Below are 26,014 nucleotides of genomic sequence, written 5' to 3'. Positions count from 1 at the left end.
GACTGAGCTGAATAATAATGAGTATGTACCTGTAGGCTGGCATACCAGCTGTGCTGCTGTTTAATCTTTTTCAGGTGTGTATAGTTTTTAGAAATCCAAATGGGCGGATTTGTTTTAGGCAGCTTCATGCCCTCGTTTAGCTGTAGTCTCAAGTTAATGTAAAACCTGAAATGAAGTGCAGACTTCACCCAAACCCTTTAAAATTGCAGGCATTAACCGTCTCTTTGAGACACAGAACAAATACACAGAGCAGAATTAATTGAGAATATACTTTTAAAAATACAGGGAGTGACCTCCAACAGGTTGGGGGTCTGTCGGCTGGCCTGCTCTTCCACCCTCTGGAGTCTTAGAGATGAGGCTAATAAATAGTTGTACTTCTTTTCACGAGCTGTAAAGATCATCTAGGAACTTTGTGGAAGAAACTCCTAATGCAGCAATTGTTGCATGGGAGCGGGACGAGCTTTTTGTGTGGAATACAGCTGATTTGGGGAGGCTGGGAGAGGGATGTTTGAGTATTTTCTGCTACGTTCGTTTTAATCCATAGCAAAGCACTGAACAGATTTGTTCCTCCTGCTTTTACAGTGACTTGGCTGTTAGTGCTTTCCCGTCAGACTGAAGGAGACCAGGGCAATAGTTCTGCCCTCCTCCATTATTTGTGCGGGCAGTAAATAATTCAAGAGGCAGAGCTGGCAACATAAAAAGAAGACTGGGAAGTCCTCAGCTTTTCCCTACGGTGGGCTACACACTTACATGGAGTGGGAGCACACGCCAGCCTCACCGTTTTTTTGGGAACTTTGGAATTGCCTCTGCCTCAGCAATCCCAGCCACGCTGACCCCTGCCACCGCTGGGACAGGAGCATTGGCTCTCTCCAGCCCCATGGCTTGGCTGGCTTTAATCTGCAAAATTGAGTTTACAATCTTGCCTGCTTTCAAATCGGGAGAACGTGGTGTAGCTGCAAACTGGGAGGATTTACCCATGTAAGTACATATGCTAAAGCACATCGAGCCCAGATTTTTCCACACATTTGGAGGGTTATTTTAGGAGAAACACAGGTGCATACACCCACTTCCTGGGGGGGGGTGGTGGTGGTGGTAAAAAAGGCCGTGTTATTTGACATTTTAAATAACAAAAATAAAACCTGGAGAAGCAATTGCTGAACTATAGATCAGCCAGAACCTGGCACCTGTTTTTATGGAATGGTGTGGGGCACTCCTGTGAGGAATGGCTTAGCGTTCAGTGCTCACTTGGAATCCAAACCCATGTCTAAAGGTATTTACCTTCTGATCTCTGAAACTGGAACGGAGTTATGAAGAAAATCACAGCCTTCTTTAAAGCTGCAGCAGCACAGCAGTAAATGCTTTGCTGCTTACTTCATGGGGATAACCCCCTGTGAGGAGGACAGGCTGCTGTTCCCTGCCTCTCACTCCAGCACAGGCGTTGGGCTTGGCTGAGGGTCCAGCACAGCAGGGCAGTAGGGATGTCTGCAGGGGCTTCAGGTGACACTGCAGGTGACTGAGCGTGTGGATGGAGGATCTGGGCTATCTGCTGTTCTCCTGCCTCTCACTCCAGCACAGGCGTTGGGCTTGGCTGAGGGTCCAGCACAGCAGGGCAGTAGGGATGTCTGCAGGGGCTTCAGGTGACACTGCAGGTGACTGAGCGTGTGGATGGAGGATCTGGGCTATCTGCTGTTCTTCCTGGGTGAGGAGAGAACGTAACTGTGCTTTGGGATTCACAACGTTCAACTCTTAACCAAGTGTTTTTCACTTGCTGGTTGTGTTTGTAACAGTTCTTACAGGTCATTAATGGATAATGGAATTGTGAAAAAAAATGTGATACTACCGTTATTCCTTCCCATTTGGGGAGGAAAAAAACCTGTAAACTTATCTTGAAGGCTGCCAAATGCCATTCCAAGTGCTCTGAAAGGGGTTTCATGTTTCCTTATCTGAAGACTGCTGTGATCTTCCCAGATTCATTAATACGTGAAAAGCAAATAGCAGAAAATGCTTTTATGTGTCAGAAAGGCGGCGGCAGGAAGGGAGCGCTCAGCAAGAAGCTGCACATACCTCACATCCGTAACGCTCTCCCGTCTGTCAGAAGCTCCTCTCCCTGGCAGATAGCAGCAAGGCATTCCTGGGGGTGGAGTGAGAGCAAATTTATCTTGGGAATGAGCAGGATTTTGCTTTGCTAAGCTAGCTGCTTTGCTCAATTCAGGAATTTTCCATTCACCTCTATTATCCACCAGCATATAAATCCCGACAACTGTAATTAGGGCTACTTACCTTAATTAGTTAACAGTTTCCTCGGGCTCACCTGTCCTTCTGCTGGCTTTCTTCTGTCGTACTGTCTGCTTGGTTGAACCGCTTCTCCCAAAATTCCTGCTTTGGAGGTATGCTTTCAGACCTATGTCATGGAGGGGACTGCGTTCCTGTTCCTCGAGGAAGGGCTGCTGCAAGGTAGACGTGGTGCTTTGCAGGGAAGCGCTGTTCGATCTAAAGAAATATGAAGCTGCACTATGTGGTTTTTATTATCTTTTGATAGATTATTCATCACTTCAGTGCTCCAAAACCCTGGCTGAGGGGAAGGCTCTGTATTGAAGTGCTGGGAGGAGAGCACAGTGCGGCCTGAGGAGGTGGTCAAGGGCATCGTGCCACCACCTGTGTCTGGGTGGACGTATTTGCTTCAGTGGGTTTAATTCAAAAGATTTCTTTTAAACTAGCTTGATACTTATAATTTTGTGTGTTGATTCAGAGTGCAGCACAGACTGTTAACAGGGATGTAAAATGCAGGTTCTTAGGGATTTGTGGGCAGTTCAACTCCGTTAGCTTGAAAGAACAGCTGAAAAACATCCTTTTTAAAGTCAAGATATGCATTAGCTGACATCAAAAATCAGTTGTCGGGATTGCTAGTTAGAACATGCCAAAATTACAAGCACTCTGTTAAGAACAGATACAAGAAGAATTATTTGGCCACAACAGTAACGTGTAGATTTAGTGCTGTTAAATCATCGTACCCTTTCTGTTTAAGATGTGCGAAAAAAAAAAAGGGAATATAGGTTCTGGTCCATAATTCCTTATAAATAAAAAAGCCTGTTGGCTAAATCAGGGGAGGGATTTGAGTCGCTGCAGCTGCGGAGTACGTCTGATAATTTGCATTCTCCACCTCCTGCCCTTATTGCAGAATTAAATGGGTGTCTCATTAAGGTGGCAATGTTTGTTGTTGCACCTCCTGCTCTCTCCCCTGCGCCCACACGACTGTTCCGATGTGCTGTCCGTCCCTCTTGGGAGGGAGGGGTTGTGGGAAGGGACTTTCTTTACCTCTTACAACAGGTGCCTTTGTCAGCACACCTTGAGGCAGCCGAGGAGGAGCCACTCTTAGCCCTACCCTTTTAACTTTTGCTGAAAAAAAAACCACTACCCACCCCACAAGGCAATGAAAGCGAAGAGGAAGCGGTCATTTAAAGCGCTTCGGAAAGCCCTGATCAGAATTTAGCACAGCAGAGGTATGGTTTTGGGGTGGGTGACACGGAGAGGGATCTCGTGAGCTGGATATTGCTTCAGGATCGGAATCGGAAGTATCTCTGCCCTGGGAATTAATCGGAAGAAATTTCCAAGCCTTTGAAGAAATTTTTTTTTTTTAAATGCACTATAGGTGCATTTCAAGGGAAAAATACCTTTCTTCCTCCTGCAAGGGTTAAGCATGATCAGAATCTGCTTTAGTCTCAGGGATTTAACCTCAAGTGCTGCATTTTTTGTTTGCCATAAGCCTATTAGAACACTCTCTGTTTCCTAGCAATAACATGTAATTTCCCCCCCCTATTTAAGTGAAAGAGACGGGTTTTTAATCCTGTACGCTACAGCTGTTGATCAAGTTTCCTATTCAAATGCAAATAGCACCTGGTGCTATTTAGATACCGGGGTAATCTTTGATAAAGATACTCCAGGAGCACAGGAAAAAGAGAAAAGCAAGGTGGGTCTGGAAAGCGAGAGTGCAAACATACGCTACCAGCAACCTGAACTGGAAATTTCTAGCAGATTTGCAGCATCCAGCACATACTCTTTTTGGAGACAGCTGAAATGATTTCCCTGTTTCGAGCAGGTATGTTTCACCAGGAAGAACAAAAGGCTTCCAGAGAAGATAAAAATGTAGTGGATGACTCTAAGCAGAAGTGCTGATTTGGTTAGGAGTTTTATCTTGCCTGACTCTCCTGAAAGGAGCTTCTTTTTAGGACATTTTGTTTGTTTCTTCAAATCACTATTTTCTAGATTTTAGTTTTGAGCATATTAATGTTTTTTTTCCAGAATTTTTTCCTTGTGCTGTTTTTTTTCCTGTGTAGGACATTTTGTTTGTTTCTTCAAATCACTTACTATTTTCTAGATTTTAGTTTTGAGCGTATTAATGCTTTTTTTTTTCAGAATTTTTTCCTTGTGCTGTTTTTTTTTCCTATATTGGGATAGATGTTACGGTGAATGAATTGGAAAGTCAGGAGCAATTTAGAAGGCAGCAACGCTGTTTAGGACTCACAGACAAGGGATTCCACATCACTTCTTGATTGAAAGCAAACCAGTCCCAGATTCAGATTAAAAACCTTCTACTGTGGAAACTTGGAATTGCATAAATTGGTTTTATTTCACTTGTGGAGGTGTGAGTTTATTCAAGGAAGAGCCTTCACTGCATGACTGTTTTACCCTGTATCACGAACAGGGCAACTGAAGGACTCTTTTTGGAAGGCTGTGACTTGATGCCATCATCTTCCTGCTGAAATCATAAGGTATCTACATGGCACAAGATGCAATCTGGATCTGCGTCAAAGAGATAGTGAGTGTTTTTCAAGAGTTTAAAGGACAGATTTGAAACCTGTGGAAAATTTCAAGGAATGTCTTTGTGAATTTACAAATAAGGCAAAAGAGGCAATTCATTGGAAAATGAGGCTCTGCTAACAAGAATATCAGCTTTCCGTGGGAGAAAACTGGATATAAAGAAAAACCAATTGCTACAAAGTTTGAGAAGAACAGAAGGGATTCCAATCCTGCTGTCCAGCACTGAGGGATCTTTTCTTGCTTAATGCTCATCTGGTTTGGCTACTGCTTTTCCGTCTTCAGCTTCGTGCTGCAATTAAAGCTGCTTCCCCAGCGTTCACCAAACTTCAGCAAAATGCCTTTTGCAAGTTGAGTGATGGGAATGTGAGCAGGTGTTTCATCTGTGCTTCCCCTGGCAATAAAAGGCACCCTCCAGAGGAAAACCCATACGGGAGCTGATTTGCTGGGTCATATTTTCTCTGGTGACACTCCTTCCTCGTTAGCCTCTTCAGGTGGGTGTGTTGCAGCTGACACAGAACTGAGCCAGGGTTCAGCCTTGGATTGTCACCTGAGGCTAACGGCAGACTGCTGGCAAAATGATGGAAGAAATCTCCATAATGGTGGCTTATGATGCCCATGTTTTTAGCCAGCTGTACGATGAAGACTTTCTGGCCAATCTGGTGGCAGTCAGCAAACCCAAATCTGTGGTAGGTAGTTACTCTTGCTCCTTTGCCAATAATGCTTAGGTTATACTCTTTCCTTCTGCTGAAAGCTATCTATTCTTTATTTTATCTTTTTATTACTTTTTCAGAAATTTGCTTTGGTGCATCAACAAGATTAAAATAACATTTTACTTCAGAAGAGATAAGATTATTAAAATAATATTTTTATGGGCTACTAAGTCTAGAAGAAGGTGATTTGCTCAGTAGTATAATAGTTAAAATAATATTTTTGAAATAATTGAAATAATCATTTCATTGGAAAATGACTGAACTTATCTAACCATGGAATCAGGACTAAATGATTTAAACACACTGATGTGTTTTAGCATGTCGGTTAAAGATTTGGGTCAGATGCTCAATGTACAGCCAGGGTCTGGGATGTAGGTCACTGTCACCACTAAATCTGAGAGAATCTGTCCCTTGCATGGGAATGATGATTCAACACTTTTATATGTTCTTCTGAAATCACCGTAAATATCTGTAAAAAGTTTTTAGTTAAACGTCCGCTTCCTTTTTTCATAAAAAGCATATATCTTTATGTAAACAGCATATAAAGCAGATACAGTTAAAATTTCAGCCTAAATACAAGTCAGGCTAATTATTTAGCAGCCCAGTTAAGCATTTGTGTTTACAAATTTTGGTCTGTGTATAGGTTTGTATCCAGGCAGTTCATTAAGCTGTGGCAAAGGGAGGTGCTCTCAGAAGAGGAAAAATTTGCTTTGTTGCTGTCTCGTGTAAAACCTCTCTATACATATTTCCTGCTTGGGTTTTTCTGCCTGTCCGTGCTCAGGAAATCCTGGGTGCATGAACTCCTCTCCTGCATCTCTTATAAACCTCTGGATCTAAACCAGAGTTCTGCCCAATCTCTTTTATTACCATGCCTTTTTCTATTATCTCTTTTCCATTATCGGGCCTCCTCTAGGCTAGAATTTATAAAGTCTGTTCGAATAGTTAGCTAATAAATCTGGAAGTCCAGTATACACAAAGCTGTGTACTTTGATATGATCTGGTTGGAAACTGGGCTCCAAGTAGGCTTTAACTTAACCAGCATATTAGGAGTTGCATACTCTATCGATGCTGGATATTTTAAAATATGTAGCATACCTGAATCCATCAGGTCCTTCTGATGAGTTTCTTGAAGCAAATGATGATGAGAGTGGGTTTCCTGGCTGCTTCCTGTCCTGAACTGCTTGCATGTTCCAGAGCCAGTACTGCAGCTGTTTAAATTAAAACCCTTGTGGTAAGAAAACATTTCGTGGATGGCTTGCCCTGTAATTTAAATCTTTGAAAAGTGCTGCTTAAATGGGCTTGGTGATGGCCTCTGAAGTTTTGTATAGCTTTGGTGGAAAAGTAACGGACATTGAGTTATGTATCTCTAGATTCCTCCAGGTCAACTGCGAGTGGCTGGAGGAGAGAGGAACTGGTGTTAAGACCACCACCTTACAGCTGCACCTGTTCTATGACACTCTGAAAATGTGACAAAAGAACTTCTTTTTTTAAAAAAAAAATCTCTATGAATTAACTACTTGTCTCCTACTAAACAGAGATACTTATGTGGAACACCCATGGGAGGGAACAGTATCATTGTTACTATTATTTTTAAGATCTGAATGATAGTCTTTAGTGTAAGCACATGTTCTTATCAACTCTTAATCAAAGAGTGTTAACACGTTTCAGTGCATTATGTACTAGTAAATAAGTTAAGAAATGTGTTTTTTGCAGAGTTTACATAGGAAATACTTAACTACTCTTTTAAATGGTTTTAAAGTATATTAACTATGCAAATAATGGTGCAAACAACCTGAGGAGGTTTAAGATGAAGCTTGTTGGGATTATGATAGGATTAGACAGTGCGTGGGAGCCTGCACTGCTAAGGGACAAGACCTGATGACTCAGAAAGTTTCTTTCTGTTCTATGCTGCTATGTTTAATCATGGGACAAGCTGCCAATTGGGATAAGTTGGGGCAAATCCTGTTGACTCTGCCCTGGTCATTTTACCAGATTGCACAAAGGTATGTACTGTACATAAAGTAATATTCTGCAGAAAGAATTTGCAGAGTTTTTGTTTATTCTGAGACGTCATGTTAATAGCGTGGGTATTTTGCAATCTGGGATTCCTCTGTTTGTTTGCAAAGTCTGGGTTTCATTTATTTTTAAAGGAGTTCCTAGTATGCTGCTCTGGTTGAAGAGAAAAGTGTAAAAAAAAAAAAAAGTGTATTGTTGTCATTCCAAAATTCTTGCAACTGGTAACTCGTTATACTTCATTGGGGTTGTGCAATAGGTCAGGGCGCACAGGAGTCTCTCTTTCACAGAGGGGAGAGCCACGTGTCACGGTGTGAAATGGCAAAGGGTTAATACCAAAACCAAACCAGGCCCAGATGATAGCTCTTGTGGGTGGCTTGTGCTCAATGCCAGCCCTGCCTAACCTTCTGACGTGTCCAGTGCCACACAGGTAATGAACTTCATGAGGAAAATGAGAATTACCTGCTGTTCTCCAGGTCCCAGTCAATGGAAAACAAGAGTTTTTCAGTGGAAAGCGTAACGGTAGTTTTGTAGCCTTGCTTTGTTGCACATAAACACCAGGCAATTAAACAGGATGTAGATGATGTGAGGTAGGTTTTTTTAAAATGTGCTCCAAAGCAACACTGTACGATAGCAATCCTCCAACATATATTATAATAAAATTAGTCATAGTGCAGTGTGACCATGACACACGGTTGTTTTGCTGTGTGGTCTTGCTTTCGAGATTTCAAGTTACTCTGGAACTATTTCACACAGAGAGGCAAAGCAGCCTGTAAAAATGGACTGGTGTGTAGTTTGTGCAAGAATTAAGTAGCTTTACTCTAAGAAATTTCAACTCTGAATTTATCTGCAGAAAACTTGGACCTCAAGGGGTTATAAAAGTGGTATACTAAGTGGTTTAATCCTCTTAATCCAAAGTTGAGGAACATTCTTCTGGAAAGCTTCATTGTATTTTCATTTGCCTGCCTGCCTTGCTGTGTTTAGCTCTCTGTTCAGGGGAAGTATCAGCCATTTAATAGAAGTAATTCATGGTTACACACCAGCAGACTCTGTCATGATGATTTCTAGGCTCTCAATTTCCCAAACTGAGGAGGTTCAAAGAGAATGGGTGAACTGTAAAGTGGGTGAAAAAGCTGAGCAGCCTGGCAGGAGCACAGGGCATAGGGGTCAGTAGGTTGAAGTCTAACTGGCAGTTGGCTAAACATTGTTTTTGAGGGATGATTCTGTTTAACATCTTCAGGATGCACCCTGCTTTTCAGATGGCAAAACCTTGGGTTTTCAAGTCATAAATGCTTGAGGGTGCATGGAGGATGTGTGGGAAGGCAGGTGTGCTGTTCAGAGGAACCTCAGCAGGGGTGAGTTGAAAGGAACCAGCTGAGGTTCAGAAAAGGCTAATGCAGAACCCTGGGTTCTTCTTTGGGGGGAGTAACTCCATCATCTCTGCAGGCTGGGGGCCAACAGTCTGGATAGCATCAATGCAAAAAGAGTGCTGGGAGTCATGGTGGATGACAAGAGGAGTGAGGAGTGTGCCCAGCAGTGATGAAGGATGAGCTGTGCATGAGGTGGCGTTACCAAGAGCTGGTGTGTCAAGAGAAACGGTTATTGCCTCCCACCCAGCAGTTGTGAGGCTGCTGAATCCAGTTTTGAGCCCCCACAGAGAAACGGGATGAGAGGGTTGGGGCAGCTTAACCAGTAGAAGAGAGCGCAGGAGGGATCTAATTGCAGTCTCCTGCCACCTGAAAGAAGGTCCTAGAGAGGACAGAGCCAAGCTCTTCTCGGAAACATGCAGTGACAGGACAATAAGAAATGGTCACAATTTACAGCAAAGCAAACTGTGGCTCAGCATAAGGAAAAGAAGGCAGTTCTGCCCAGGGAGGCCCTGGTGTCTCCATCCTTGGGGAGACTTTCATGAGCAGCATGCTCTGACTTTGAAGCTCTCCCTACCTGAGCAGGTTGGTCTGTATGCCCACTGGAGAGCCCTTCCAATCTAACTTTTTCTATGAGTCTCAGATTCTCCTTCATGTAGGTAGAGTCTTGCAGTGAGGAGGTGGCAGCATTTGAGCTTCTGAAGACCATCTTTCCCTGGGTGGCATTACTGCTGGCACACTGCTGCTGTTGCTACTGCCAAAGGAGGAATAAGGGAGTTTGGGAGGTCGCTCCTCCCAACAGATACAATCCGCAGCTGCACCTTTCCCTTCCCAACAGAAGAGCAGGATCCCTCCCTCTTGGAGCAGCAAAAAATTTCTTATATATGTGAATAATAAATAAAGTAACAAATTCTATTTGTTAAACAGGTGATCCAGAAAAACAAAAGCTCTCATAAATAAAGTAACAAATTCTATTTGTTAAAGGTGATCCAGAAAAACAAAAACTCTAATAGTTCTTGTCTTTCCTTTCCCTTGATTGCTCAAGTCCCTTTTCTTTTGTGATTCCAGGACCCAGCCACTCTTTAACTGTTTTGATTATTAACTATTTTGTGTGTTCCACACTTACCTGTCATCTTTCTGGTTTCATTAGCTTTTTCTGCAATTTCTTTTACCAGTACAAATCTTCAGTCTCCCAAAAAATCAAATCAGCTGTGCTTATATGGAATAGTGAAAAATAACATGGAATATCACCTAAATTTTTGTTTATAAAAATTCTGTCTTTTTATTGTGCTCTAAGGAGGTAGCCTCCCAATGTTATTTTCTTCCCCTGAAACTCACCAAGATTTGAAGTTAGTGAAGGAAACAGCTTGTATAAAGCTAATTAAATGGATCATCATATCAGACTGTAGTCTGCTTACTAGCTTATTCTAGATTTCAGAGCGTATATAATGTATATGAATATTATTTTGGCTGAAATTTTTTTCTCATTAAGACTTGGCTGGCACCTTTGGATTAAAGCTAAACACATTAAAATGAAGTCTCTTCCCTCTTTGGATTTCTCATGTTTTAAAGTCTTGAAGTTCCAGCATATTTATTTAGGAATATTTAGGAAAACTGGCACAGGTTCTGCAGTGTGAATCCCCCATACACCCCCTGTCATATACAGAGCCCTGTAGGCCAGAGAGGAGGTCGTTTACCCGTGATGGGTGAGATCCTGGTCCCTCCTGCTACTAAAACCAGACTCGTTAATGGAGCAGATGCTTGTCTGACAAAACTCACAGAGTGCTTCTTCAATGTACACAAATCTAGCCCTAAATGTTGAACTTGTAAATAGTGAAGAAGCGTATGTTTTATATTATGGTAATGTGTAGCTGGCATGTAATTTTATTTTTATTCAGGCTTATGTGACCTTCACCACTCCTTTGTTATTAAATATGAAAATGAATAATTGGTACTAAAATACCTTGGGCTATTTATTTTTATATTGTATCCCATTTGCTTTCTGCTGTTTTAAACCTTCAGTGTGCAGTACATTTTTGCTGTTTTATGTTATTAATGAGGAGTAGAAACTGTCAGAGGTGAAGCAGCAGCCTTTGGTATCGGGGCAGATGAGAGTCACAGCCGGGGAGGACACGGGAGTGAACTCTGTCCTGACGAGCCATCAGCTGCTGCTGGGTTGCACCCAGCCCTGGTCTTTGGTGTTGCATCAGTGCACCTCGGTCTAATGGTTTTCCTCTTTCTGTTGAAGGCTCTTTGGTGGACTCTGCATCTCATCGTGTCACCGTGTAGCCCCTGTTTGGCATCAAGGTTCAACTGCATAGAAACGAGAGAGGTGGTTCATCCTGCCCACTGATTCACTGAGGTTAAGGCTAGGCAGATCTTTTAATTATTTAAGCTTCATCTCTCTCATCCAACTTCATTCCAGTAGCATTTTTTGAAAATTAAAAACTCTATTAAATGCTCTTCTGGAAAAGCATCCAGCTCTCATTTGAGTGTAACAGGAGGTGGGAAAGGTATCATTTTCTATAGTAACCTGTTCATCTCTTGCTGTTAAAAATGTTTCTGGCTTCTCATTTAGATTCATTCTGGTTTCAGCTTCCCCTCTTGGATCTGGCATACATTTTTGTGACAGAGTACAGCCTTCTGTGCCATTACTTATTTTATCCCTCTGAAGGTACTTACATGCTGTGACCAACTCTGCTGTCTGTGCTCTCTTGTACAGGAGAGAGCTTGAGGAGCTTGAGCTCTTAAACCTCCTGCTGCGAGGCATTTACACCCTGCACAAAACAGTTCAGTGGCTCTGCTCCACATCCTCCTCTTTTTTTTTTTTCCCCAACTGAATCTCCCAGGACTTAGACACAGTATTCCAGTATTGGAATCAGTGATGATGGAGGGTTAAAACTTCCTTAGTCATCTTGCTTTTTCCTGTCCTTGTGCATCCTGGGGCTCCCATTTCAGCCACAGCCTGACTCTGACAACAGGAATCCTGCAAAGGTGGTCTGTTATTTCCTGCCCTTCTCTCTACACCAGTTTGTTCACACTCCCACATCACAATGGTGGGATGGTGCCAGTGCAGCTACTTGTGGGGCTGTGTTATGAATGGTAGTGTTACAACTAAAAATTAAAAAAATAATAATTAAATTAGCATATTTTTGAAGGATTCTTTTGGTCAGCTTGCCATCAAGTGAGGTGGGAGGGTTGAAGGATTCTTTTGGTCAGCTTGCCATCAGGCAGTGAGGCTGGAGGACTGCAAAGGTGGTCTGTTATTTCCTGCCCTTTTTTCTACACCAGTTTGTTCACACACCCACAGGACAATGGTGGGACGGTGCCAGCACAGCTACTTGTGGGGCTGTGTTATGAATGGTAGTGTTACAATTAAAAATAATAATTAAATTAGCATATTTTTGAAGGATTCTTTTGGTCAGCTTGCCATCAAGTGAGGTGGGAGGGAAAAGGCTGTGGAGGAAGAGCTAGGGCTTGCCCAGCCAATGGTGGGCTGCTCTCACAGCACCTGCCTCCCATTCCCCCAGCCCCTGTTCTTCCCAGAGAGCGGAAAAGCTTCCAAACTTTTGTAAAAAGTCCATATGGTGCTTTCTTGGGACTGATTCACTGGTTGAGGCACCATCCCTGGAGGTGTTCAAAAGCCGGGTTGATGTAGTGCTGGGAGGGATGGTTTAGTGATGATGCTCCTTGTTTGTTGTGTGGGTGTCTATTTTTGTCAGTTAGGTTGACGGTTGGACAAGATGATTTTTGAGGTCCCTTCCAACCTAGAAGATTCTGTGATTCTGTGATTCTGTGATCCCATCTCTTCATGGGATTCAACCCCAGCTGGAGGTCTTCTGATCCGTGCTGCAGCTAAGCCCCGCATACATTTGGTCAAGAGTCAGTGCAGTGATGTGTTGCCTTTGAGTAAGCTGTTTCCGGGAATTGTAATGTATCTGTGTAATTTTCTGGTCCTCCTTTTTGTTCTTTACTGCTCTTTCTATCCATGCGGCATCTGCAAATGTTATTAATGGGACTGTATTTTTCACTTCCAGTCCACTGATGTAATGTTTGATAGCGCTGGATCCTTTACGAGTCCCAGAAGACATCCTTTAGGATGTCATTAACCCCAAATGAAAAATGTCATTGAATAATGATTCCCTTTGACAGTGGCTTTTTGACCCATTTCCCAAGCTTTTTAATTCATGCTTTATGGCTATTGGATACTCTTCTGGGATTTTGTTGTGTGGGGTTTTTTTCAGGTTGTTTTTGTTGTTTTTTTTAAGTAAATCTATCATGTGGTATCAAATCCAGTGCTAGAGAAGAATATTCCAACTGTGAAGTTACTTTTATCTATCAAACCTGTAGATAAAGAATAAAATGAGACATACATTTTATAACATTATGTCAGTGTGGAACCACTTACATTCCTACGCTAGTTATGGGCTGGATTTGTATCAGCTCTGCAGAGCGTTTGTGTGGGTTTCTGGGTTTCAGCAAAGCAACCAAAACCATTCAGGATTTTCTCCTGGTCTAAGTGAGTCTCTACTGTGTTCGAGGATTTACTAAAAATGAACATCAGTGGACCAGAGATCTCATCTCCCAGTTCTGTCAGTACTTCTGCTCTGCATGGAAACCTGCAGCCTGGTTTCCAGCAGAGCAGAGCTGTTTTCTGGACAATTGTGACTCGTCTGAATTGTAATTATTTTCAAGCTGTAATTATTAATGCATATGAACAATGCTTAGGAATCCTCTTGTTTTCAGTACGCTGCAGAGTCAAGTCCAGCCTAACAAAACTCAATTTAAACTTTTAAAGAGTTTAAACTTTTTTCTCCTACATTTAGTTTTAGTTATTATTTTATCTGTTCCTAATTAATAACATAGATTATTTTCTGTTTATTTTCTCTTCATGTTTGAAAGCATTTCTTACTGCTGCCCTCTTATTGTCATTGGATCAAGAACGAGTTACTGAAGCAATATCTGAAATAGACATTTTATAAATAAGAACAGAATCTTTGAGATTAAGTATTCAAAAGCAGGACATTTCAGTATCCTGGAGCTTCCTCATTTTTTTCTTAAAAAGAATTCCAGGAAAATTGATACAAGTTTTTCTGGGCACTTGAGAAACTCGGTTTCTGTCAGTTCAAGTCCATTTGAAATAATTTTCTAGCCATTATTGGTTCATTAGATTTTTAATTTTAATGACCTTGAATGTGTTGGGCATCATCCTGAACCTTTTTAATTAAAGAAGAGCAGTTGATGAGATACTTTGTAAGACCGTATTTCAATGTTTAAATGCAGAAATGGTTAAATTAGAATAAAATAGCATTTACCTTATTTCTCTCTGCACAGGTGAGGTAAGACTGATAGTCACCTCAACTCTGTTAAATTCAGTAGTCATTGTATTAAGATGAGAAACTGTAGTGAAAATGAAAGACTTGAAGCTCCTGAATTCTAAACCTTCAGCTTTCTTACCTCACTTGTCTTATCTTGTAGATCGCTGTTAATGTAATACGTTACACCTTAGCAGGGCTACATACAAACCCAAAAGCTTTGCATGTAATCATAGCAAATGCAAAGTACACGTATTTATCAGTGTTTTGTCAGTGTCTCCATGATCAGTACGTTCATCAGCCTTGAAAGGAGTGCTAAGACTAGATGAAAAGGCAGTTAATCTCTTTATAGAAGCCTAATTTCTTAATTACTAGAAGATGGAATAAAAAGTTGTGTAGGTGAATGTGTTAGTTAAAAATACTCTGTCTTCATTGTCTACAACAATTTTCACTCTTTTTGAACTCAGTTCTCAGAAGAATTTGGCATAAATACACTGCCCGAGTTGGAAAACGTATTTCAGTTGGGTTTTATCTTGTTTGATTTGTTCTTTCATGCACCATTCAATACGCACACTTTATTGCTTCCTTCTAGCTGTGTCAACATGAACTTGGAAGAAAAAATAACTACATTGACTGGAGTGCTGGTTACGCCGGTCGCTGCTGTTTTAAAGCTGTAGGCTTGTCCTTTGCGCTGAGGAAAATCCAGATGGTTTGATTTCAGAGTAGCATCTTATTTATGCCAAGAGAAAGCTCAGTGTATATAAAAGCATTGTGGTGCTACAGGGTAGAGTCACCAAAGTAATGCTAAGTTAAGAAATCGTGGCGTGTGTTTGTCCTTTACCTTGGAGATGGCAGAAGCTAAGTGTGTAAGGAAGAACAAGCACGCAGAGAATGCCCACACTCAGGCTGAACTTCCATAGCAGGTCAGGACACTGAATTCTGTTGTCCCAAAACTGAGGATCTCTTCCTTTCCATGGCAAGAGGAATGGGACAGGGCTTGGAAAGAAAATGTGGTTTGGTGCTTCTTTGCAGCTGTTGGTACCAGAGGGTGAAAATAGTTGGAGCTAGATATAGCTGCTAATATTAACTGGCTTCCTTTCCTGCAAAAAGTGTTTTTTTTTCCCTTTGTAGGAGCCCTTTCCTTTGTAGGGTGCTCCTTTTAGTGTCAGCAGCAGCTTGGTTTTCCACCTAAAGTTGGCATCTTGGCCATATTCCACCTTCTGCCTTCAGCCGCTCCTGCCTGATGCAAACTTTTGTCAGTGCTTGAGATGCTCTTGGGATTTTCCCTGCTAGATGATAAAGGAGAAGGTTTTGAGTTCATTGGTAATTTATTAGCCTGGCAGGGTCTCAGCTGGACGTAATGGATGGGTGCAAGTCCCTGTACAGGTGAAGCAGCAAACTCAACTGGTGGTGCTAGTGGTGATGGTGGAACCAGAGCTGGGGCAGTGAAACAGCAGAAGGTTTAAAAACCAAAAAGCAGCCTTGTATATACAGGTTTGTGAATTGGTACCTCTCCTCTGTATCTCCTGGGGCTGCTGTGCAGTGCTGCTGCGCGTTCCTGTCCCTGGGGATGCTCTCTCACCCTGCATTAGTGGCTGACTAGCACTTTCAAACTCTCCGGGCCTGCCCTTCCTCCAGGTACCTGCCAGCTCCATGCCAAGGCGTTTTCGCAGGTACCACAGAGGCTGAAAGGTGCAAATATGGCAAAACCTGAAGCCTCATTTAAAGTTGTTGAGAAAACCTCAGCAGACGAAGGATTACAGAGATAACAGAGCAGGGCCAGGGTTATTATTGCAGTAAAATGCTTCAGTGAGCGTTTCTCATTTCTTGGAAGTTGGACACTGTCCCACTTGTGTTTTCAAAATGCTGATTATTTAATGTGTGGCTCTAAAGAACTTATTTTTTATTTTAGGCTTTTAGCAGTAGTGTTTATGGAGCTGGGCAAGCAGAAAAAAGGCAAGACTTTTGAGAAGGTGTGGTAAAAGTTGTGTTAGTCGCTGAAATATAGATAAAAGTATTTCACATAACAGAAGTGGTCGTAGAGTCCTGAATGTAAGTGTATAATGGTTCAGCTTTAATATAGAAAAGGTATTTATTTTCTGCTAGTGGAGTAACACACTAAAAAGTAATTGCTCTTAGTAACATGTGGGTTTGAAATATTTGTAAAAGTAACGAAAAGTGTTTTAGCATCAAGCACCTCACCACACATCAGAGAAGCTTGTGAATTTAAACAGACTTACAAATTTAAAGCGTGACAGCATTACAGTTTTCTTGATACTGCTACAAAGAATTGATCATGAATAATATTGACACATGGAACATGTGCTCAAAGAATACTGTGAGGATCTTTACTGGTCAATATGGCTTACCAGGGTATGTGGTTCAAAGCTGTGAGTTAGGACCCACCCTCCATCTCAGGAAGTATAATTTTTTTTCCATCTTGTGCTGGGCACAGAGTGTGACAGGAGACAAGACGTGGCTTGATAACTCAGCAGAGTCAGGACAGGCAACTGGTTTCACCAGTCTTGTGGCAGGTTTCAGATGTATTCAGCCAGGGGTTTATTAGCCGAAAGCCGTGGAACCTGTGGACTAAATATTTTCAGTGGGACAGGTTTTACAACCTTGATAATACAGTATTTTGAAACTGGTTACTGAGCAGTTGCAAGCCTTGTGCTGGCAATTTTCCCTTACGCATGACAGTGAAATAAGTCTGTGTTAGTGTCAGCATCCTATATACAAGGTTGGAAAGAGAACCCTCACACAGCTTAGCTGCTTTGTGTAGTTGGGAACAGGTTGTTTTCTTTGCTGAGTGATGCAAGAAAATCACTGGGGACGTTTTTCCTGAATTTCTGATTCTGTTCTCTCAGGGTTAGTGGTGAAGGCTTCACTTGTCTTCCTGCTCGCCCCTCTCTTCTGTTGCTCTGATGTGCCAAGAATTACAGCGTAAGCTCTAAAGTTGTTGTGGGCAGATCTAAATCAGAATGAATGATGTACCTCAAAAGGGGAGAGAGCTGAGGGGCTGATTTTGCACAGTCACCGAGGATGTGTATAAAACCCGTAGCACCAAATGCTGTGTATCACAAGGTGTGTGTATGTAAGGCACACACAGTCACTCGGAACTGTTATGCTATGAGGTACAAACCAAAGAATAAATTCTACAGTGGAAGAACTGCTGCTGTTTGTACTAACTGTGTTTTACAGAGCAGGGCCTTGTCCCAGGTGGCTGGTCAGTGTGTCAGTTCCCCCAGTTATCTGATCCTAATCTGTGTCCTCAGGATATATAGGTAGTTTAATTTAGCCTATATAGCCTGTTGTAGCAGAAATCTCACTGTTCAGACATTCTCTAAGTTATGCCAGATAATAAAAATGACCTGTACCCAGATATTTTCCATCTAGAATGTTTCAAATATTGATATCCTTAACTGCAGTATTCCTGTTGACCACAGCCAATTTAAATGCATAATAGGTGCTTGGTGACAGAGTGGCTGTAGCTGTTTCCTCTCACAGCCTGCACCTCAATGCTACAGCCCTTATCTGCACGCCAGAGGAAGCACTTTTTGTCTGGGTGAGCTGCGAATATAGAAAATAATCAGCCATTTCCAAGCACTGCTTTTAAGCCACTCAGGCTGTCTCTTTTTTGCTAAAACAAATAGAGTTGAAGTGGGTAATAAGCCCTTCATATCTCAAAGTGAAAATGAATGTTTGAATGCTGAGAACCGATTTGTTGATCTGGAGGTGTGTTTTGAAGACTCTCTGACACAAGGCAGAACATGCTTTCCTTGAGCCCTTTTTTAAAAAAATGCAGATTCCCCTGTAGTCAATATATGTGCTTCTCAAACACTATGGGAAGTGCAAAAGTACACACCAGTGTTTAGAGCTACAGTTCAGGGAATCTGAATTTCGTTCTCTTTTGCTGGGTTGCCACTGGATTGCTGCACAATGAGGCTATTGACTGTCAGTCTGAGCTTACTCTTTTTAACTTGGTTAACTGTATTGCTAACTGAGCCTAACTAAGCAGATCTCTCAAACAGCAGGGCTGTGGAAGAATAATGTGTTCTGCCAGGTTCAGCAGGTTTAGATGAATGGAAATACGTTGGAGAGATTAAAATCTGACAAAAGGATCTGGTGTTAGAAATCATCCAGCATCACTGACCGGGGCCACTGTCATTTTGAATCACAGCAAATTGTGCAGGTACTCTAAATTTTGCAACCTGCCTTTCCCATCTTTTTCTAAAGTCCTGTGGGTGTCTTGTTGGCAATTGAGATATTTTGATAATGAACGGATGTGGAAGAATTAAATAAAAATAAAAGCTCATGGCAAAGCTGGTTTTCTTTGCCTCCAGCCAGCTTTCAAATTAGATTTGTGTTATCCTGAAGACGGTCTTCAGGAGGTCTTACAGCTACAAAGCTGGCAAGGAGGTGACTTGCAGAAGGAAGAAAACCCTCCCCCTGCAAGGAAGGGATCCTTAAGCGTGCTGGTGTGGAGCAAGGTGCTTTCCTGGTATAAAAAGAGCATTTCTGTCAGTTCTTTTTTTGAAACATGAGGTAGAGAGAGATGCTGTTCTGCAGCAGGCGTTCAGATGGGCATCCGTCAAAGCAGACAATGTCTCCAACACAATGTACGTTACCAAGGAATTTCAGGGAACATCTCCTTCCTGCCAAGGTAGATGGTAAAACAGCATCTGACCAATATTGAGTGCTTTTACTGTGCTGCATGCACCACACAAGCTCGAGTGGAATAACAGCCCCGTGGACCCACCTTTATCCCCTGCACTGAGAGGTGGGCAGTGAGCCCAAGCACCGCAGGCTCCGTGCTGCAGGCTTGCCCAAAGCCAAGGCTGCCATGAGGATAATGATGGAATCAGATTATGACTGAGAGGCTGCTTCAGAAAAACTTTTTTGATCGTGTTACCCCAACCCCAGGGGTTAGACAATGTTTAATGAGATTGGTGGTGTGTTTGAGGGTGGGGGATGGCTGGGTCTTGAATGCAATGCTGAATCACTGATGAGAGCTGTTCCACTTGATTTCAAACCTGCAGTGAAACAGCTTGTTATCAGCGAGCCCTTCACTGCATGGTGATAAAGGAAGAAATGGGAATTCTTTTTTTTTCTTTAGGTAGCAGCTGATTTTAATCCCTACATTTCTTTCTGCAAACGAATGCTGCAGATTTTCTTCTCGACAGACTACCCAGCACAAACAGTTTTGTGAGAAATTTTTATTTGCCCTTTTTCCTCTCAGATTTCATGCTTGTGGCATCTCACTGGAGAGAGACAGTTGTTCAAATTGTATTCCATAATATCTAAATATGAAATCCCACTCACCTCCTTTAAAGTCTAATCCAAGAGACAAGTCTGTTGTGTCAACATTTTCCTGTGGGGTTTGTTCTTTCTTTTTTGTCATTGCATCCTCTCAAAAGAAAATGGGTTGCTTATCTACTCCTGAATCTTATTCCCAGTGACAGACATTGCAAGAGACTTCTTTGTGCCTTTTGGCATCTGCATTTTAAGAAAAGGATGATACAGTTATCCATAGCAGTGGTTGCACAGACTAGCAGAGCACTGAGTTAGTTTCTTTATATGTTTTTGTTTTATTAAAGCCTCAATTTTCCCTAATAAAGGGAATAGTTTGTAATAAACTTCTATAAATAGAAGTTTAAATAGAGCTATATTATCCTTCCTTGAACCTGATTTAGTTCTTTTAAGTACAAAGTATTAACTAGAACAAATTGACACAACAACTTTGAGAGTGAACTAAGACAATGCTTGTGATCTGAAATTTGTTGTTGCTTATCTGCTGCCTGAAGTTCCGTTCAAAACTTACGGCCTTCACATGACAAGCTTTGCAGAACCAAGTGTCATTGTGAAATTAACTTGCTTTTAATATTGTTTTAAATCATAATGTGAAGAAAATCAAATAAGCACAAGTATAACTCAGATCTCCTCAAGAGGGGCACACGTAGCAGTGGTTTGTGAGAGCCTCTTGCAGCTGGTACTCCTGGCTGTGTACAAGGGCTGAGCCAGGTCTGAAGGACCTCAGGCTGGTCCCATCACCTCTGAGCTGGGCTCCAGGCATCACCTGTGCTTGGAAATGGTCCTGCTTTGCAGCACTGGGAAGAGTCTGGTCCTACCGTGGGGATGTGTGTGATGGGTGGGTAAAAGGGAAGCTGAGCTGCAGCCAGTGCCTGTGGTTGCTATCAGTGGTCTCCCAAATCAGTTATCAGCACACAGTGTAACCCTCTCTGTGGATGCAAGTCCCCTGCCTCAGTCTTGAAATACCAAGCAAATCCATCGCCAGTGAAACAGAAAGTCACCTGCTTCAAAAATGGCAAATTTTTGTTAATTGGCTTTTTTCTTTCTTTTTTTTTTTTCCTTTGTTGTTTCCCTTCCACACTGAGCTGAGAACTATAGAGGAAAAATTAAGAGTGCAGAGATCACAGACTATTGGTTACTTTCTTAGTGTGATGAGACAATATATTTTTGGAGTGTTTATGCAGTGCTAGATAGAGAAAAGAAGTGGGAATCTGGGAAAGTGAGAGTGTTCAGTCTAGCATTGTGGCAGTGCTGGAAATTAGAAATAAGGTAATAGGATTTTTCTGTCTGGATCAGCCTCTGGCTGTCTTCAATGTGTTCAGGAAATCATTTTACATCTCTGCTTCCATTTCCTTGGCTGTCAAATGAACATAATGATAACTACCTCCTCTGAGTGCTCGTGCTTCATTAGAGCAATAAAACATTTTGGAGGAAGGAGTCATAGATGTGTGATTTATTAGTCCAGCAAGGTCAGGCTGAACTGTCTGTAAAACAGCTGAAGAAATGGCAGAATGAGGGAGAGGTCTCCTGGAGCAGCGTGGATGCCGATGCTCGGCACGCTGCCAGTGCACAGAGAAGGTGAAGCAGATCTTTCCAGCACTGTCTGAACAGGGGAGCAGCTAAAAACAAGGCGGTTTTGTTTCTCACCTGCCACATATCACATTCCTGTAGTGAGTCCTTCAAGCATTCAGCGCACAGTCTGTTGGTTTTTTTTCAGAAAGGGGTTTTGCTTGTTCATTTCTTCTGTGTGGATGTTTTATTAAGATGCTCCGCGTGGCGGTTTCCCAACGTGCGACCAGTTGTGACACGATTTTATGCTTGAACACAATAAAATAAAATGAGTCAAGGAGATAAGATACCAAGATACACAGATGAGCAATGTTTATAAACCATAAGAGTCTCCTAAATTTGATAACCATCAGTTCTAGCCAATATACCCCATGGTGCTAAAGAAAGAAGAAATCAATATTGCAGAAGCTTTTACAGAAAATTTATGAGCACACTTTGTTCAAGAGCAATCCATGAAGACTGAAGCACAGCTAGCACTTACTTATGAAAGGGCTTCCAGAGAAGTCCCTTGTTGAATTCACAAACTGTTTCAGGGAATTAAATTGGGGAATATGGAAATGGGCTTTTAAATATATATTTTTTTTTTTGTTTATTAGTGTATACCCAGAAGAAAGTGCTGTAATAAATTATCAAACTCCTTTGAGTAATGTGGCTGAATAGACAATAACAGTGAAGCATAGTCCCTGCCAAAGTGATTAAGCATTCCTGCTGTGGCTGAATAGACAATAACAGTGAAGCATTGTCCCTGCCAAAGTGATTAAGCATCAAGTTTATACTTTATGGGATAAGTGGATTAGTATGGACTGGTTTTCTAATAGGAATTCCCTCCTCCCTCCCCAACCTTTAAGATAGACTTTCACTGAATTTACATACTTTGCAACTAAAAGTTGTAGCATAAATAGATACTAACGTGCATAAGTCACGATATTTTTTCAGCAAGCACAGAAGGTGTTTTCTGTGTCATGAGGTACTCCCTTACACCCTGATGCTCACACCTTCCGTGATTTGATCCCTGTTTCAGGTATTAATTACTGTTAACGTTGGTAAAAAAGTGCTGTCACACTGTTTGCTTGCTGGAGCACAGCCCAGGCATGTCCCTCACCCCAGGCCACGGCCACAGCGTTCGTGGGTAGCTCTTGTAGTAGTGGAAGTGGGACCTTATCCCTTGTGCAGCCACAGAGGACCTGTGTGTGGTCCTACTCACAGCTGTAAATTAGACTTTCACTGAATTTACATACTTTGCAACTAAAAGTTGTAGCATAAATAGATACTAACGTGCATAAGTCACGATATTTTTTCAGCAAGCACAGAAGGTGTTTTCTGTGTCATGAGGTACTCCCTTACACCCTGATGCTCACACCTTCCGTGATTTGATCCCTGTTTCAGGTATTAATTACTGTTAACGTTGGTAAAAAAGTGCTGTCACACTGTTTGCTTGCTGGAGCACAGCCCAGGCATGTCCCTCACCCCAGGCCACGGCCACAGCGTTCGTGGGTAGCTCTTGTAGTAGTGGAAGTGGGACCTTATCCCTTGTGCAGCCACAGAGGACCTGTGTGTGGTCCTACTCACAGCTGTAAATTAAAATTGAAGAATGCAAAGGAGAAGATAAAGGTCAGAATAGTTGGTGAAAAGAGTTACCAGGCATTAAGAGATGTTTAATTGTCAGTGAGTGGAAACAGGGACTGTGAAGACGACGGAGAGCAGAGTTTAATGAAGCAGCTGAATCTCATTCTCCCCTGCTCTCATAAGGTTTTTTTGATGTGAGGTGTTCACATTAGTTCCTGGTGTTGTTGAGGTAGGTGATTAAGTGCCAAATAGACTCTGTGCAAGCTAAATTCTGCTTCATCTCGATAGAGAATGCAAGGTGAAACCAGAGTAATAAGGCTCCTCTCAGGCAGCTTAAAAAATTAACATTTAAAAAATGAGCAAGGAGGAGTGCTGCTGGGTGTGAGGCTGTGCTACCAAGAAGGCAGCAGTCATCTCTTCATGCACAGGCACAGCTGTGGCACAGTGCTCAGCAGAGGCATTCGGGTCACAACAGTGCTTAATACCCCACTTCTCTCTCCTTACCAGGCATTAAGAGATGTTTAATTGTCAACGAGTGGAAACAGGGACTGTGAAGATTCTCTCTCGATAAGAGTTACTTACATCATTACCTTTATGCTGCATTTTGCCTGTATCTTCTGGATTATAGAGAGAACTACAATTTTCGTTCACAAGTAATTTAAGCAAATCTTGTGGTTAAAGGGAAAATGGTGATGCTGCTCCAGGCAGCTGCAAAGGGGAAGCCATTGGTGGGTCGCCGCAGTGGTCAGTGGAGGCAGCCCCCGACACCCAGCTCTGGGCACCTCTCACATAAACATGGGGGGCTCCCCTGTGCATGGGGAACTGCTGGGGGGGGAAGGATTGTGATTTTGCAATTTTTACCTTCATTTTCCACTCTTTTCTCCCTATTTACACACACACACAAAATCTATCTTACATCTCCTATTCCTTCAGACAATGGGATTCTTACTGAAGTGTTTGGGCAGCTGTGTGAATGGGAGGCTTCTCTCTCTCGCTCTGTGTAGTAAGACTTAATCCTGATGTGAACTTTAAAGGCTTTCATGAAAAAACATCAAGAATTAGGAAAATCTTTGATTGAACAGACCATCTTCTAAGTTACACTTATGTTGCACCTTTTTGCTATACTGTGCTGTAACATTTCCCTCATATTTATCTTTATTTTGTGCTGGTTGTGTTGTGGTTCAAGATTTCATCAGTAATTAGTGCTGCTTTATTAGTGCTCCCTGTGGACTTCACATGGGTTTCACTTTTTCTACCTGTACCTCACAGAGGCTTCTGCAGTGACACTGAGAACTTGCTTGGTCCCTTCCTGTATTGCAGAGGAAGGAGGTATCAGGCTGAAAACTAATAAAGGGATAAAGAGCACCAAAACTATGTGTAAACTCCTCTCTCTGATCAGTGGCAGTAACGTTTTGCCCTAAGGCAAGGTGACAGTGGCATGTCCTCACACCAGGAGTCAGTGAGACACGATCAATATAGGCAAGAGGGACAGATTGTATATATAACAGATCCAGGAGTCATGATGGTACATCATGTTAGGGTTCTCTCCGGCTGCCAGGAGATGATCCAACACTTCCCAGGGCTGGCTGCTTCTTGTTGTGTGGTGGGGACAGGGTAATGCTCTCAAAGGTCTCCAGAGAAAGATGGGATCGCTCATCTAGCACAGTGTATCCAATTAAAAGGTGAAACTAAAGCAGAGGATCTCTGTACCTTGTTTAAAAAAACCCACAAGTGTTCTTTGTATACCTTGCTTTAAGTTGAAGCTGTGGTTTCCCAGAAATCAAGCAGTCTGGGACTTGACCTTTCTGCATGGTTGTTTACTGAATTTGCTTGTGATTTCGATGCAGTCGCCTCACTGTTTCCCTGCTGCGGCTGGAAGCGAGCACTGCAGCCTCTCTGCCTCGGGGGACTCTGATGCCAAACTTCATCAGGGCATCGGTCACAATCTGTAATTTAGATATTAATACTCTTCCAGCAGTAAAAAACATTACTGTGATCTCCCCCAGGGAATTGTCGAGTCCTTTTGCAGGCACGCTCCTTTCTTCTAATCTCACTTTTAACAGTTTTCTGGCTAAGGTATTGTTTTGTTGAATTAAACCTATCAAAGCTTATTTTCCTCTTCCCTGTTCTCTCACTCCTGTTGTTCATGCCTTTTTTTTACTTGTTGTTAGTCTTGCTAAAATGTCTCTACTTCACTCTTGTTTTCCTTTAAATATTTGAATAATGAACAGTAGTAGAAAGATTTCTGTGGCTGTGAAGTGTATTGGTGAGCGTTTGACATGGCTTGCTGAGTAGGGAAGGGGGGGGCTGACGGGGAGTGACTTGAATCAGCAGCAGCAGCAGCTTTCCAGTGCTTCCTTGGCTTCCTGTTTGCAAGGAGAGCTTTGGGGCAGCCTTTCCGGTGTTTCTTTCATCTTTAAACACATGTTTTCCAAACTTGTTCCACAGGTGCCAACAAAGAAGCTGAAGAAATATGAGAGAGAGTACCAAACCATGCGAGAGAGTCAGCTGCAGCAGGAAGATCCTATGGACAGAACATCAAGAATTAGGAAAATCTTTGATTGAACAGACCATCTTCTAAGTTACACTTATGTTGCACCTTTTTGCTATACTGTGCTGTAACATTTCCCTCATATTTATCTTTATTTTGTGCTGGTTGTGTTGTGGTTCAAGATTTCATCAGTAATTAGTGCTGCTTTATTAGTGCTCCCTGTGGACTTCACATGGGTTTCACTTTTTCTACCTGTACCTCACAGAGGCTTCTGCAGTGACACTGAGAACTTGCTTGGTCCCTTCCTGTATTGCAGAGGAAGGAGGTATCAGGCTGAAAACTAATAAAGGGATAAAGAGCACCAAAACTATGTGTAAACTCCTCTCTCTGATCAGTGGCAGTAACGTTTTGCCCTAAGGCAAGGTGACAGTGGCATGTCCTCACACCAGGAGTCAGTGAGACACGATCAATATAGGCAAGAGGGACAGATTGTATATATAACAGATCCAGGAGTCATGATGGTACATCATGTTAGGGTTCTCTCCGGCTGCCAGGAGATGATCCAACACTTCCCAGGGCTGGCTGCTTCTTGTTGTGTGGTGGGGACAGGGTAATGCTCTCAAAGGTCTCCAGAGAAAGATGGGATCGCTCATCTAGCACAGTGTATCCAATTAAAAGGTGAAACTAAAGCAGAGGATCTCTGTACCTTGTTTAAAAAAACCCACAAGTGTTCTTTGTATACCTTGCTTTAAGTTGAAGCTGTGGTTTCCCAGAAATCAAGCAGTCTGGGACTTGACCTTTCTGCATGGTTGTTTACTGAATTTGCTTGTGATTTCGATGCAGTCGCCTCACTGT

The 26,014-nt window shown here is 42.3% G+C and overlaps 1 protein-coding gene across 1 annotated transcript in view; it reads left to right on the top strand.

Annotated features, from left to right (window-relative positions):
- The window catches only part of LOC106890775 (rab GTPase-activating protein 1-like), a 273,774-nt gene extending 248,541 nt beyond the window's left edge, over positions 1 to 25,233 (top strand). Inside the window, exon 21 of the mRNA XM_014946791.1 lies at positions 25,117 to 25,233. Coding sequence (XP_014802277.1) covers positions 25,117 to 25,233 — 117 coding nt within the window. The remainder of the gene's footprint in view (positions 1 to 25,116) is intronic.
- Positions 25,234 to 26,014: the final 781 nt, after the last annotated feature.

Source organism: Calidris pugnax, unplaced genomic scaffold (assembly GCF_001431845.1).
Source record: "Calidris pugnax isolate Ruff unplaced genomic scaffold, ASM143184v1 scaffold30, whole genome shotgun sequence".
Classification (NCBI taxonomy): Eukaryota; Metazoa; Chordata; class Aves; order Charadriiformes; family Scolopacidae; genus Calidris; species Calidris pugnax.
This window is presented reverse-complemented; position numbering and strand designations above follow the sequence as displayed.